This window comes from Oratosquilla oratoria, chromosome 40, assembly GCF_046742065.1.
Source record: "Oratosquilla oratoria isolate Oo_2021 chromosome 40, ASM4674206v1, whole genome shotgun sequence".
Lineage (NCBI taxonomy): Eukaryota > Metazoa > Arthropoda > Malacostraca > Stomatopoda > Squillidae > Oratosquilla > Oratosquilla oratoria.
The window spans coordinates 24,926,713-24,942,417 of NC_134816.1; the positions used below are offsets into that span (position 1 = coordinate 24,926,713).

Genomic DNA, 15,705 nt, shown 5'->3' on the forward strand with positions numbered 1-15,705 from the left:
AGAAACTGAATAGTTACGACCCGTTTTCTATACGAGGTTGCGAACGCAAGACCTCGTCATTAAGATAATTTAATTTAGAAAACTGCCAGTCCTGCCATGTTGTCTTAATATGATGACCTTGAGTTGGTCTTTCACAATAGACAGGCTTTTCTTGAGTTGAATACAATCGCCTGACGTCATCAACCATAATAAAATCATTAATCAAATTTTCTGTCTTTGCGTTTAAGGGAATTTTTTAGGTCTGAATGAAATTGGCTGGCCTTGTTATTGTTGTTGTTGTTGCTGTTGTTGTTGTTGTTGTTTGTTGAGGACTTTGAAAAGTGATAGAGTATGATTATGGAGCACTCTCTCTCTCTTCTCTCTCTCTCTCTCCCTCTCTCTCTCTCTCTCTCTCTTCTCTTTCTCTTCTCTTCTCTCTTCTCTCTTTTTCTTCCTCTCTCTTCTCTCTCTCTCATCTATCCTGATATCTTACGTATTTTCTTCCCTTCTACATTTCTTCTTTCCTAACTTTCCTTCTGTCCTTCCTCTCTTCCGCTTTATTCTTTATTTTATTCTATTTTATTTATTTTTACAGTCTTCTAGTTTGTCTACATTTCATTCTCTCACTCCCCCTCCTCTCCCCTCTCCCCCTCCTCTCCCCTCCCCTCCTCTCCCCTCCCCTCCTCTCCCCTCCCCTCCTCTCCCCTCCCCTCCTCTCCCACATCATCTTCCTCTCTTCCCATTATCTTCCTTCGTCTTCTTCTTCATTCACCTTTCTTATCCTCTTCCTGACTTTCACACTTCTCCACGTCCTCCTCCTCCTCCTCTCCTCCTCCTCTTCTTCACACTTCCTCCTCTTTCTCCACTCCCTCTCACTTCCTCCTCCCCCTCCCCTCACTTTCTCCTTCCCCTCCCCTCACTTCCTCCTCTCCCTCCTCCACTTCCTCCCTTATCCCCCACTTCCTCTTCCTCCTTCCAGTTCCTCCACTTCCTCCTCTCCCTCCTCCGCTTCTTCCTCCACATTATCCTCCACTTCCTCCTCCCACTTCCTCGTCTTCCTCCTCCTCCTCCTCCTCCTCCTCCCAGTTCCTCTCGCCACGTCACTGTGTATGAGTCATCACATTTCTCCGAGCGCGCTTGATTGTGACGTCACGATTTTGATGATTGCGTCATCGGAGATTCCGCCGAGGTGGAGGAACAGGTGGAGGCGGTGGATGAGGTGGAGGTCTTGATTAACACTCCCTTACCGTGATGACGCACCTTACCGTTTTTTTTTTTTAAGGTGGATGGATCTGTTGATAATGACGGAGTGGGTGGGGGGTGGGGGTGGGTCTCGATCCCGTGAACACCTTTTCAGACCAGAGTCTGTATTATTGCAACCTGCTGAGAATCTCCTGCCGGAAGCCAGAAGAAAGACATGAAAGTTTCTGTGTTGAAGAGGTGAAGAGGAAGTACATTGATAACTGAAGATATGAAATTTGCTTTTTTTTCGTGTGTGCTATCAGTAAGATGACTTGTAACACAGTATGTGTAAACTTGAATATTGTATGTTACGACATCTTATGTTATGATCCTCGTATGGATTACGATGTGCGATGCGATGGCGTAAAAGGACTACAGGATTCGAACGTGGGTTGCCTCCTGAATCTGGTGGAGGGGAGGAGGGGGGAGGGGAGGGGGAGGGGAGGGGCTTCCCCGATTTGCCCAACTCCGCGCAGGTAATCGATTTCTCTTTCTGGTAAGGGACATGAAACTGCCTAGTGTAGGCCTTATGGTCACTTGCAGCCTCTTCCATTCTTATGTTCTTGTACATCAACACCATCACAGACATCACCACTATCACCACTATCACCACCACCACTGTCATCATGAATTGTACTATCACAAGCTTTACCATTATCATCACTAATATCTCCACAAATATTATGACTAGCAATACTTAGCGTATCATAATTATTTGCCTTGGTTATGAGTATTGCTCCGTTTTCTATGGATTCAGTTGATAATGATTATACATCATCATAATACAATTCATCATCATCATCATCGTCGTCGTCGTCACTGGTCATCATAATCATAATCACAATCATCCTTAATTGTAGTAATTGTAATAAATTCGTAATTAATTGTTATAATTTTGTTTTAGGATCTTGACTGTTGATAAACTGTAATAGGTTTGTAATTGATTGTAATTAATATAGTTTTGGGTTCTTGAGTGGCTTTTCCATCGTATTCCGACGCACTCCGGGGCAGTGCGTGGCCGGAAACGTCTAAGGTAGGGGATCTCGCTTGTGACGGACGGACTGACCGAACCTACGGAATAGGATACCATTACTCGAACATTTTTCGAACTCGTTGTTTTTTCCTCTCTCTCTCTCTCTATGTCTCTCTCTCTCTCTCTCTCTCTCTCTCTCTCTCTCTCTCTCTCTCTCTCTCTCTCTCTCTCTCTCTCTCTCTCTCTCTCTCTCTCTCTCTCTCTCTCTCTCTCTCTCTCTCTCTCTCTCTCTCTCTCTCTCTCTCTCTCTCTCTCTCTCTCTCTCTCTCTCTCTCTCTCCCCATACCCTGATAAAATTGCCTGGTGGAAGATAGAATGAACACACAAATTGAACTTGATAATGAATTGGGTCTCAGCCCCTCACATGCCCGGTGTTTATGGAATTCTGTTTACTGACTACGATTAAACCGTTAGTTTCCCGGGAATAGACCCCTCTCCTGAAGACTCTTTGGTCCTCTGGGGCCCCCACGAACCCCGAGGACGAGACCCACAGCCTTGGAGGGTCAGCTGGAGGCGAAGTCGAGGTCGATTCCTCTCGTTTTCGATTGCGTGATGTATCCTGTATGTCGATGGGCCCTTACCGTGACATTTATCGGAGTCCTATCGGGAGCATCCTGTGTCACCATTACCTCGTCTTTCTATGGTACCCAGCCACTGACAGCCACCTACAGCCACCCAGAAGCCTCCGGCAGCCACCCAGAAGCCTCCGTCAGCCACCCACAGCCACTAAAAGCCAACAACATCAACTACCCACAGCCACCTCGTATTTACATCGTGAGGGTTATAGTCACGTGATAGTGACGTCGCATGCACTGAGATCGGGTGGTTAGGATGGTTGGAGCAGTTTGGTGTACCATTCCAGTTCAGTTGAACAATCCTGCCACTCCTTTCAGCTTTTGGTTCGCCATTTCCGTCATTTATTGGTTTTGTTCAGGCGAGAAGTGATGCGAACGTGTAAGTATATACACGAACATGCGCGCGAGCGAACACACACCTACGCCTACACACACACACACACACACACACACACACACACACACACACACACACACACACACACACACACACACACATACATATATACAGTACATACGTACGTACGCAGATACATACACGCACGTACATGCGTACGCACATACACACACACTCATACACACACACACACACACACACACACACACACACACACACACACACACACACATATATATATATATATATATATATATATATATACACAGTACATACATACATGCACATACATGCGTACGCACATACACACACATATGTACGTGCATACATACATGTAGGCATGGTAAATTGGAGAGTGGGAGACGGGACCCAACGAGCGTTGTTCCTTTCCTGTCAATGGGGTCTCGATCTTCCACGACATGGTTCAGACGAAAATCCCCGTATTCTTAGATGAACAAACAAGTCTGCACGGGGGAGGGGGGAGGGGGAGGGGGGCACGGAAATGAATGAAATAGCTTGGAAGAATGTTGATGTTTATATCAAGGTCCCTAACATCAATTGCCAATCGTTCTGTTGGTGTTCAACACCAACACCACACTCCAGGGCCCTCTGTAAGCCTACACCGTTGTCAGGATGGGCCATGGGGCCCTCCGGAGCCCGTTGGGGGCCCCCGGTCACGTGACTCGAGAGGGCCTCTCTCTCTCTCTCTCTCCTGTTAATAACGTTTGATATTTCCTGTCTTTGCGCCCTAGCCCTAACCCTGGGCGGAGGCCGATAACTCGCGCGTAAGTTTGTGTGTGTGTGTATACATACGTTATGTATACACACATATATTCCACGGAGTGGAATATATGGGAAATGAAATGGGTGGGAGTGGTTTCTATGCCTTTTTCTTTTTGGCTACCCCCCGTGTAAGGGGGAGGAAGCCTTTAGTATATGTATGTATGTAGATATACCAGGTGTATGCACACGCGCATACATACACACGCGCATACATACACACGCGCGCGCGCACATACACACATACACACTGTACTATCTCTCTCTCTCTCTCTCTCTCTCTCTCTCTCTCTCTCTCTCTCACACACACACACACACACACACACACACACACACACACACACACACACACACACACACACACACACACACACACACACACACACACACACAGTAACTAAAATAATTTTACCAAATGAATTAAAGTATATCGATAAATGCACACAAAATCAATGTATGATACAATTAACCTATACGGGTAACTATATGTGTATAATAAATGGATATATGTAAGATGTACGATATGGGTAAGATCATTTGATATGTGTAAGATATATGAAAAGATCTTTTGCAATACCCGCGCCAACAAGGCAATGTAGTCAGATTTTCCTAGAATCGCCTAGTGACGCAACCAAGCAACGTGATTGTAATTTCCTAGAACATTCCGATTAAATCAACAGCGATGAGGAAGTGAAAGGGGCGATGACGAAAGGGAGAGAGAGAGAGAGAGAGAGAGAGAGAGAGAGAGAGAGAGAGAGAGAGAGAGAGAGAGAGAGAGAGAGAGAGAGAGAGAGAGGCGTTTTTACTCCCTGAAGTACACGCGCTGATTTCTTAATTCTGAACGAGATTCAGAGGTGTTGACCATATTAAAATAATCTAACATAAAAAAAATCATATTACAGATTTACGTTCTCTTTAACCCATGAAAACACGTCTTCAGATCTCATCGGGAACGATTGGAGTTATCTAGAATAATCTCTAGATGTCGAAAAGTTCCCTAGAAACGATGAGGGAGAACAAAAACAGTCGCAGATAGGATGGACACAGTTTGGTCGAAGTGAGATGGAGGGTGACGGAGAATCCTGAGAGGTGGCGCAGCGTTGCGGTGGTGGTGGCGGCTGCGGCAGCGGGGGAGGTAGTCGGCGGATGCGGTAGGGGTAGTGGGAGGAGGGTCTGGGGTGGGGTTAGCCTACTGACGAGCTCCGCCGTGCCGCGATCAAACCTAACGTCCTGTATCACACACAGCTCAGCCTCCCAGACAGTCGGAGCGGTGGAACACACTCTCCTAGTCGCAATTTACCACCTCTCCCGTCCCGTCTCGTGTAAGGAGCCTGTCTGTGTACACAGTGTCTTTGTATCAGTGAAGGGAGGTGTGTGTGGTCGTCTGTGTGTGTTTATGTACGTCGCGAATCGAGTTAATTCGAAGAACAAGTGAGTTCTGAAGAGTCCGTACGCGCGCGCGCTGGCCGTGAGTAGACGTGTAACCCGGAGAGTGTGTTTTTACAGACCTCGTGTGTTTACATTTACCAAAAGGACACCTAGTGACCTCGAAGTGATGTTCCAGTGTTCGTGTGAACTTAGTTCGATTGTGGAATGATACGAAGTCCCTGAAGGGCCCACACACTGGAGAGTCGGTGTGGAAAGCAAGGACCCCGAGGTCCAATCTGAAGACGGAATAGTTTGTCAGTGAACTTGATGACCAGCGAGGTGTTTGTGTGTTTGTGCGTGTGTTTCGGATTGGCTGAGGACAGGTGATTCCATGCAGCTGAAGGGAGTACCCATAGGTCGAGACCCCACCTACCCCCCACATCAGCTGCATCAAATTGGGAATTGGCAGCCAGAAGAGAATAATCAATTCGCTGTATCGTTTGGGTGAATGGAGTGGGATAGGAGGAGCTGTGAGGTGGAAGAGGAGGGAGGGAGAGGGGTGGAGGGGACGGGGGAGGGGGAGGTGGGGGATCTCCTCATTCGGTGAAATCGCAGAGCGAGTTAAGTGGGTGAGTGAGTTGGGTGAACCACTTTCAAGGAATTTACGTACCTTGGTGTGGAGAGGTCTCTTTCATTCGCTTGTCCCAGCTGTGAATGCAGTCACCTCCTGACGAAGTCTGGTGCCCCTTTGGAGGAAGACAACCCGATGTATTAACGCTGACGAAGTTGTGGATAGCTGGGTCGAGGGGTAGTTCCTCTGGATACAATCGCTTGTCGTTGGCCAGAAGGAAATCAATGAAGTTTACCGCGTGTCAGGGTCTTGTGGTCTGCGTACACACACACATACCGTGACCTGACCCTATGTAGGAGTCGGGGATGCAGAGGTGCTGAGGTGATGTTCCTGCGTGGTGATGAGTAGTGTTGAGGTGAGAAGTGCCTCTCTCCTCCTCCTCCTCCTCCTCCTCCTCCTCCGTGCGTGCGTACATGCGTGTCTGAATTGATGCGACGCTAATCGCATGTGACGAACGCGTGGTGAACTATGTGATACCACGGGGGGATGAGGGGAGTACTACGCATATGAGGAATGTGACGATCGTGATGACAGTGTTACGTAACGTGGTTACACATCCACAGGATGTGAAGGCGCGCGCGGAATGCCGAGGGGGCCTGGGGGCGCCCCGCGCCGCCGCCTTTCACAGCTGGTTCCTCCTCCTCCGGGGTAGGAGAGCATAAAACGCATCCAAGACTGAGACGATGAATTGGGCTTGATGGGGGGAAGTCAATGTGGTGTTCTGGCCATGGGGGCGGCTTGTAGGATAATTAAAGGTTGGGGGGGTTGTTCGGGGGGTGGGGGGATAAGCGGGAGGGTTGAGGGAACGGGGGGAAGGACGTGGTGTGGGTGGGAGGGTAGGAGGAGGTGGAGGGTGAGGGTGGCAAAGGGACATCTTGACTCTGGATGTTTTGAAGGGGATGACTAAGTGGGTGTTGGGTACGAGGTAGTGGAAAAACTGACTGTTTCTTCTCTCTTCTCTCCTCTCTCTATCTATATCTTTCTTTCTTCTCTTTCTCTCTCTCTCTCTCTCTCTCTCTCTTCTCTCTCTCTCTCTCTCTCGTACAACAAATATTGAAGAAGGAATATTGTATACTAAACAGAAGAAAATGTAATATGTACTACGCGCGCGGGTGTGTATGTGTGTGTATGTGTGTATGTAGGGGTTGGCCCATGTGTTTTAGCCATAAAACATGAATCACGGGTAGCAGGGGCCTTTCACTGGTGACGTACAAGTGAGGTCGTGTGTTACAATCACAGAAAGGAGCTTAGGGACAGAGAAACATCATTAAGAATTTTTTTCTCTCTTCTTTTCCAAAACGTCTGATACAAAAAAAAAAAATAGTGATTGTGTTAGGATAGACATTTTGGTGGATAACATCGTAGCGAGTAAATGTAATGGGTAAGATGAATGGGGAGTTATGGGGAAAGGAAGGGAAGGGAATGTTATGAGGGTAAATTGGGAATAGGGGTGTCATAGTCATTTTGGGAGGGTAATTGGGAAAACCCATGTAGTAATGTGTGTGTGCGTATGTGTGTGTGTATGTGTGTACGTGTAGACTGTAGAGGGTCGGGACTATCTTACTTGCCGCATATGTACGAAATATGTAGTACCGAGGCCCCAGTTTTAACATTAGTGTGTGTGTGTGTGTGTGCGCACGCGTGCGCATTTTAGTGTAGGAAGGATATAAAACCAAACAGGCTTGTTGGGGATTGTCATGTTTATACTACAAGTATTTCAAGTTTGGCAAGTTGGGTAAAGCCTTTGGGCCGAGTATCGGCATGTTGGCAAAGGAAACAGTCTTTTAGAGGCTTGAGGTTGATGCGGTTGATATTCGTTGTAAAAGGTGGGAGGGGGAGGGGGGGAGGGATTGAGCGTGGTGTGGGTGGTTGTTGGCAGGGGGTAGCTGGGGGAATAGAGCGGCCGTATTTATAACTCAGCATGGGGTAGGGTGAGGGTGGAAGGGTGAGGGTGGGGTGTAGGGTAGTTTTGCTAAGGGACCTCAACGTCTTTTCCCTATAAATGTGTAGTTTGTGTCTTCAAAGAGAGGCCGGTATAATTATATGCTGATGGTAGTTATAGTTTGTATCTTTATACTCTATTACCAAATTCTTTGCCCGTATTGTCAAATCTGTTATTGACCGACGTACCGTCAATGTCATTTTGTATTATTGAGGATACTTGAATACAGACAATGTTTAGTGATAGGAAATTCTACTTGACTGTTGACATTGTCTAGGAACCAACAGCCCCGCCGCACCTATGGGCTCCGCGGGTGAGCCATTGTTTATGTACAGGGTGGGGGGGGGGGACCCCGCGTCAACAGCATTCAATAAGTCCCGGCGTTGCTCACAACCCACGTGGACTATGCGTTGAATGTTCGTTTTATGAAGTGCTGTTCACCCGCGCTGGATTGGCGTTGATATTGGACCTTATTTTCTGTCCTGTCTGAGGTGAGGTGAGGTGATTGGGGGAGGGGGAGGGGGGTTTGGGGTGGGATTGGGGAAAGCATTTGATCGAGTGAGGTACAGGAGGGGGGGTTAGATTACAAGGGGGTAGGGATGAATGTGGTGATACAGTATACCCCTTTTGTACGTGTGTTTGTGAGCGTGTGTATTTAAGGTCACTGAAATGAGATTTTGATGTTCATTTCTCGCATTCTCTCTCTCTCTCTCTCTCTCTCACACACACACACACACACACACACACACACACACAAACACACACACGAATTTAAGAGCAAACTAGACACTGCGAGATACAAAGGCGGGATACTACGAGCGTAGCTCCCCTTCCCGTAAGATACTAGGTAAATACACATACACACACACACACACACGTACACGGTACATAAGTACGTGTACTGTATACAAGATATATTATTTTTGTCATGGGTAGAAGGAGCAGTGAAGTTATATTAATTGTAACCACATTGAGAGAAAGAATGGGAAGAGATGGGCGACCTTGAATGTGTGGAGGCTGTCAGTGAGAGAGAGAGGGGGGGGGGAGAGAGAGAGAGCGTGGGGAAGGGGGGTGGAAGCGACCAGTGACAATGCTAATGGCGGGCCAAGCAGCCTGATAGAAATAACCCATTTATAAATCGACCCGTGTGGTGGTCTCAATTCGAGGAAACTGTTCCCCGTCGTAAAAATGTGATCACGGCAGCGATGCCAGATGCGAGATGTTTGTTGTACGTCTTGGTCGTAGTCTACAACTCCCTCTTCCTCGCGGGGCACCACGAGTGTAAGACAGGGTGATCGTGGGGGTTTAGTCGTGGTAGGGAAGCCCAGTAGTTCGTTCTGGTGTTGGTTCAAGTTCCGGGAACTATCTGGTGATTTGTAGACGAGGAATCGGCAACTGCGGGTCCCCTACTTGAGTGTGTGACGTCATGAGGCGGACGGGTATATACAAAGAAATACTGAGCAGATTACATTCGGCACAATATATATTAACTCAAGCGGCCTCTCCCTTGCGGAAAGTCTGTTTGGTGCCTTCTTTTGCGATTGGAACCCTGGGAGAGAGTGTGTGTGAGTATGTTCAGCGTCATTACTGGTCATACTGTGACTTTGTAGTTCTGGTAAATCCAGGTCTTGGTGTTTTAAGTAATCGCAACAATTCCTTGGTGACCAGAAGGAAGATTTGTTCGTGTGTCTTGGTGAAAATAATTGGTGTGTGGTTGCATTTGCAGGTGATTTGGTGGTGATATTTCGGTGCAAGAGATCGTGGGTGATGATTTGGCTCTAAACAATCGAGAAGATCAAAAAAATTAAATCTTGTAACCGTTGATGAGACAAATTAGACTCGAAGTGTTTTTTTATTTCTTTGTGTTGTGGTGAACCGCTTTCCGTCTTTGTCCAAGAATAACAACAACGTTGGTTGACGTTTACGCGAAGCAAGCGAAGAGTCTGTCCTTGTGATTCTTTAAGGGAAAGAGGAAGGATCTAGGTCTCTTGGACCTCCTCCTCCGCCCTGAGTTCCGATGGCTCCATTCACTCCCGAAGACGAAGAGGCAGCCGAAGTCCTCACCAGGGAAACTAAAGGAATGCTCAAGGAGGACCCGGACGAAAGAGTCACCACGACCTCCACGCCGCCCTCCCTCCTGCCAGCTCTCCTGAGCCAGACACGCCGGGAGGAGGAAGAGGAGGAGAGGTCCGCCGCTGAAGAAGGAAGAGGTGGTACCATAGGCCTCGCGCCCCTCCTGGGCATGGAGAACATCGCCAAGTTCCTCGCCGGGAGTAAGGACGACCTCGACTCTGGAGGAGGACCCGGAGGGCAGAAGAGACGTTTGAGCGAGAGCGGCGAGGACGAGGCCCACGCCGCCTCGGAAGCCCTCCGGAGACTCATCGGCGCACAGATGCTCCTCCGCGGGGTCGCTGCCCAAGGCGACGACGAAGACGCCCGCGGAGGGAAGCACAACTGGTTACTCCCGCCCCCGCTCACACCCATTGCCACCTCCACGACAGCCGCTCCCGTCGCTTCGAGCACGCCCGTCCTCGAGGTGGGCAATGGGCTGGACCTCAGGATTCCTTCTGGAGGAGGAGGTGGCACAAACGACACCAGTAGCAGCAGCACGAGCAGGAGTAGCAGCCCCTTGTCCTCCAGCACGAGGAAGCAGCCATACAAGTCGCCCTTTATAGTAAGTCGGCCTTTATAAAGATAACAACACTGAAGGATGTAGACACGCCATACCTTTGTGTGCCTTTGTGTGCCTTCTGTGGTTTATGGGTGTTGTTGTGCCGTGGGGTGTCTGACTAGACCTTGGGTGTGTCTGCCTTTGTGTGTGGGTGAAGTGCTCCGACCCCACCTACCACCCCCCAGCCCCGTCCCGTCGCCTTCACCCCTTACCCCCCCCCCTCCTTCCATTTCCTAATGGCCTGGTGTGAGTGTGTGTGTGTTTCTCTCTCTTTCCCTCTCCCTTTCTGTGTGTGTGTGTGTGTGTGCGTGTGTACATGTGTACGTGTGTGCGCCAGGACGTAAATCCTTGAGGAGAACAAGGACTCTTTGCCCCCGTGAGAAGAAGCCCTAAGCGCTTCATTCCCGCCTTGGTGCCACGGGGATGAATGGAATGGCTCGGCGGTAGCCAGAATAAAATGATTAATGTCATCCAGTATGGAAAGGGTTCACAAGAGATGGCCTGTGACCCCATGGATGACAAGAAAGTACACAGAGAGAAAACTGTCTGCTATTGTATATATTTATTCTTATTTTATTTTATTTTATTTTATTTTATTTTATTTTATTTTATTTTGTATAGTGAAGGGGTGGGAGTAGTGGTAATCTGAGTCAAAACCTCCCCATCCCACATCATAACTCTGTTACTTGCCGTTCTTATCTATTACCCTATCTAACCGTCATTGTGGTTAAGGCCTTTATGTCACTAGTGGGGGCCTGTCCGGGATCATAATTATAAATAACCTATGCAACCACTTCGCTCTCTTTTCGCCAATGCAGGGGCACCCTTCTCCCGGCACACTGCTCGGGTCATAGGTAGTGCAGTGAGGCACAGCCCCTCCCCCCAACCCCCACCCCTCATCCACTCAGAGAATTGGGAACATACATTCGGGCCTTCTCATCCATTCATCTGTTCATCTGTTCAATGTTCCTTTATTTGTTCTTACATTTTTGCCTCATCCATCCATCTCATCCATACCATTTATCCTTCCACCCCATCCACCTCATCCCACCCCACCCCATCCCATACATACTTCCACCCCATCCATCCCATCCCATCCATTCATCTTTTCCACTCCATCCATCTCATCCCATCCCATACATCCTTCCACCCCATCCATCCCATCCCATTCCATCCATCCCATCCATTCGTATCTTCCGTCCATCTGTCTCGGTCTTCCTCTCATGCTCACCCCACCCTCCTTTGGTTTCCACGAACTCGTTGCTATCCTTTCCCCGTTTACTCAAACCACTTCACTAATGTCCTGCCACATTCGATATCACCCTTCTCACCCTCGTTCTCCGTCTCTCTTCCAAATATAAGAAAATAAGGATGGAGGAGACTGCAAGAGACCATAAGACGTACACTAGGAAGTTCTGGGTCCCTTACCACGTATCACCCCTGTACATAAAAGTTACCTAACCTTTTTTTAAAACAACCGATAGTTTCAACGTTCAGTGCTCTGATACACTCCTGTTGGCGTTTTTGTAGCAACCTATGATGTTTTATTCAGACACTTCATCTCGAAGACACCCAGACCACTCCTCCCTGTAGCACCTCAGGTGCTCTCATTTCTCCGCGCAACCTTCTTTTTTTGCATTCATCAGCTGATACAGTACCCACCTCTCGTAACAGTTTCCATCCCGCGTTTGCTCGCAATAAAGAAATTGTGTAAGTTCGCTTTTACATTCTCAATCTTCCGGGCTCCGCCTTATGCGGCCCGAAGTATGTGGAACCTGGAAGGCGAATAGACGGTAATAGCAGCATGTCCGTTGTTATCTTAGTCGTAGTCCCTCTCATAATCATCGTCGCCTTCGTCATATTCTTTGCCATCGTGTCTATTGTCGTCGTCATCTTCGACATTATCTTTGTCGTTGTCTTCGCTAACTTCGTCCTCTTCGTCGTCGTCATCTTTGTCGTTATCGTTGTCTTCGCTGTCTTCGTCCTCTTCTCCGTCGTCGTCATCTTCGACATTATCTTTGTCGGTATCGTTGTCTTCGCTACTTCGTCTTCGTCGTCGTTGTCATCTTTGTCGGTATCGTTGTCTTCGCAACCTTCGTCTTCGTCGTTGTCATCTTTGTCGGTATCGTTGTCTTCGCTATCTTCGTCCTCTTCGTCGTCGCCGTCGGTCCTCGATCGGCAGGGGCACCTTGACGCGAGGAGAAACTTCAGCTCGGCACCCAATTACGTCCCCAGGGCCAACGCTTACCCACTTAGAGCCGCTTTACATGCACAGCGTTAACTGGCAGTTGTGTCTGAACTGACGACCTAAGCGTTGAAACAGAAAGTGGGAAGGCGGCGAGGCGAGGTGACTGACACACAGTGCCACCTGTTGGGTCTGAAGTGTCACGGGAACAGCTTTCGGGGGTTGGGGGGAGTGCCACTGAAGGGAATAGCCTGGCACACAGAAGAAAAGAAAATGCACACACGGAATGGAAGGGGTTTGGTCGGGGAGTGTGGGTCTCGCCTCAGGGGGATGACATATAGGGACATAGACCACCAGGACCACATGGTTTGAGATCCCCTCTCCCCCCATCCCCCATCCCCTAACCCCCCTATTCCCCCAATCCCCCATCCCGTTCCCACTGGAGCTGCCCTGATACCGAATGGAATCTACTGACTTTAGCCAGAATAGACTATGTAGAGTAGGGCCATCATAACGACGGAATTACGTATAAGTATTGTAAAATAGTTAATTGTAACAAAAAAATATGAATAATAGTTTGTTCATTGTTGTTGTTTATTATTCAGTTTATTACTTGTGTATTTGTGTGTATATTTTATGTATTTATTCATTTATTCAGTTCTTTTGTTTTTTAAATTTCACTGCGACAAAGTGGACATGATAGATTGGGAAGCAAAATTGTAGTTCAGGAGTAACAGCCGGAGCCAAGGATTGTCTTGCTGATTCCCGAGGGTCCCTCGTAGGCTGACTAAAATCACACACACACGCGCGCACACAAGCACACATACACACACACACACACATACACACACGCACACACACACACACACACGTCTATTTTATTTATTTATTTGTTTTATTTACTTACGGAGATTTCAATGCATAATCGGACAGTATATCAACTTGGGGAAAGAAGGAAGAGGAGAAATTAAATGGCCGGATGAAACGCGGTGGTATAATTTCACATTTGAAAAGAAAAAAATAATTAAATTTTTCGAGAAATATGTTCCGTTATATCTTCTTCGCATTCTTCTTCTTCGCGTTGTTCTTCTTCACTTTCTTCTTCGATTTATTTTCCTGTTACTTTACATCTGCTTCTTCGGATTATTATTCTTCGCGTTGTTCTTCTTCGCTTTCTTCTTCGATTTCTTTTCCTGTTACTTTACATCTGCTTAGTAATTAAAAAACTTCAGTGAATTGTATCATTTTTGTATTGATTTATTTTGCCATGATTGTTGATTCAACACGTGATATGATTTCCCTAAATTGAACAGTATAGAATAAATTGATAGATAAAATGTGTGTGTGTGTGTGTGTGTGTGTGTGTGTGTGTGTATGTGTGTGATAATTATCATTACATATAAGAACACAAGAATGGAGGAGACTACAAGAGACCATAAGGCCTACACTATGCAGTTCCATTGTGCATAAGATTTGCTGACCCCTCCCCTTTGAATAGAGAACGTCTAGCGTCAACTTGAATGAAGCCGTTTGTGTTCGTCTGTTTGGTCAAGAGGTTAAAGAGACTGGAATTGGTTCTTGGGTCCGTCCTGGCAAGCAGCAGCAGCAGCAGCGGCAGCCTCGGCGACGTGTTTGGGAGTAATAAATGCCCCCTCGACTCGCACGGCACAAACAAACCACCACGGGCCGGCCGGCCGGCCGGCAGGAGTGGCCGGGACGTCCGCTCGCTCCAACACAGGGTCGAGTCTGAGGCGCGCGCGCGCGCACACACACACACACACACACACACACACACACACACACACACACACACACACACACACACACACACACACACACAGTGGTAGCCTTCGCAACCGGTACTACAGCGGTCTGAGTTCGAATCCCGCCCTAGACTGAAATAATTTCAGTATCGCTGCGCTGCGAGCCGTTACTCCAACTCTCATGGGCGTGGAGTTTGGTGTGAGTGTAAGGTCACAGCAGTACCCATAGATCGGTTATATATGAGCTTTGAGCTCTCTTCCGGGAGGGAAATAACTGTCGATCACGAGTCCAACACGTGATCCAAGACCATGGTGAATCACACACACACGCGCGCACTGGATTGTTTATTCTATTTATTTACTTGTTTATATTTAATAATAATGATACAAGTAATTAATAATGATACAAGTAATTAATAATGATACAATTAATAATGATACAAATAATAATAAGTAATAATCGAGTAGCATTATCTGGGATGAGATTCTTAAAAGTTTCCATTAACAAGCGCGCAAGTTAACAACCAATTCACCGCGAGGCAGACTGAATATGAAAGTGGAACCAACTGTCTCATTTCTTATGACGTCATGGGTTTACTTTCCGAAACGAGTCGACCTGTTCCTGTTTAGACTTTGGTAGTCTGAACAGGCACGTGGTACAATAATGATAGTAATAAAGATGATGATGATAATGATAATAATGATAATAATATATAATATAATAATAATAATAATAGTATTAATAATAATATAATAATGATAATAATAATGATAATAATAATGTTAATAATATAATAATATAATCATGATAAATGATAATATTAATAATAATAATAATAGAAATAATAAGAAAAGAGAACTTACGGCATGAGACGAATAACTGCGCCCAGGGACTCCACCATTGCCCATTGTGTTTGGACATTATCTGTTGTCCTTTTACGCACCCTGGCGTAACTGTGCCAGGGGCGTAAGATGCAACCGCCAAAGCACGCTGCCTCCAGTTGTAAAATACGCCCTGGGCCCGCCGCCCCGTTCACACCCATCAAGCCGTTATCATACTGGGCAAAATTTCCTCCGACTGTTGGGGGTAGATTTGCAACCCGCAACTTTCGGGAAGGAATGTGATATGCTGGAGGAAG

General features: G+C 47.2%; 1 protein-coding gene across 12 annotated transcripts in view; it reads left to right on the forward strand.

The window, feature by feature from the left end:
• Window positions 1–15,705, forward strand: part of LOC143020683 (uncharacterized) — a 707,077-nt gene that overhangs the window by 440,791 nt on the left and 250,581 nt on the right. The window contains exons 1-2 of one of the 12 annotated variants that reach the window (XM_076177299.1): window positions 5,186–5,328; window positions 9,674–10,621. The exons of 6 other annotated variants lie outside the window; for them this stretch is intronic. In XM_076177299.1, coding sequence (XP_076033414.1) covers window positions 9,965–10,621 — 657 coding nt within the window. In that variant the 5' untranslated portion in view covers window positions 5,186–5,328; window positions 9,674–9,964. Of the gene's footprint in view, window positions 1–5,185; window positions 5,475–9,673; window positions 10,622–15,705 lie in introns of those variants that run through there. 5 more of the 12 variants (XM_076177300.1, XM_076177297.1, XM_076177296.1 and 2 more) reach the window with 5 other exon arrangements.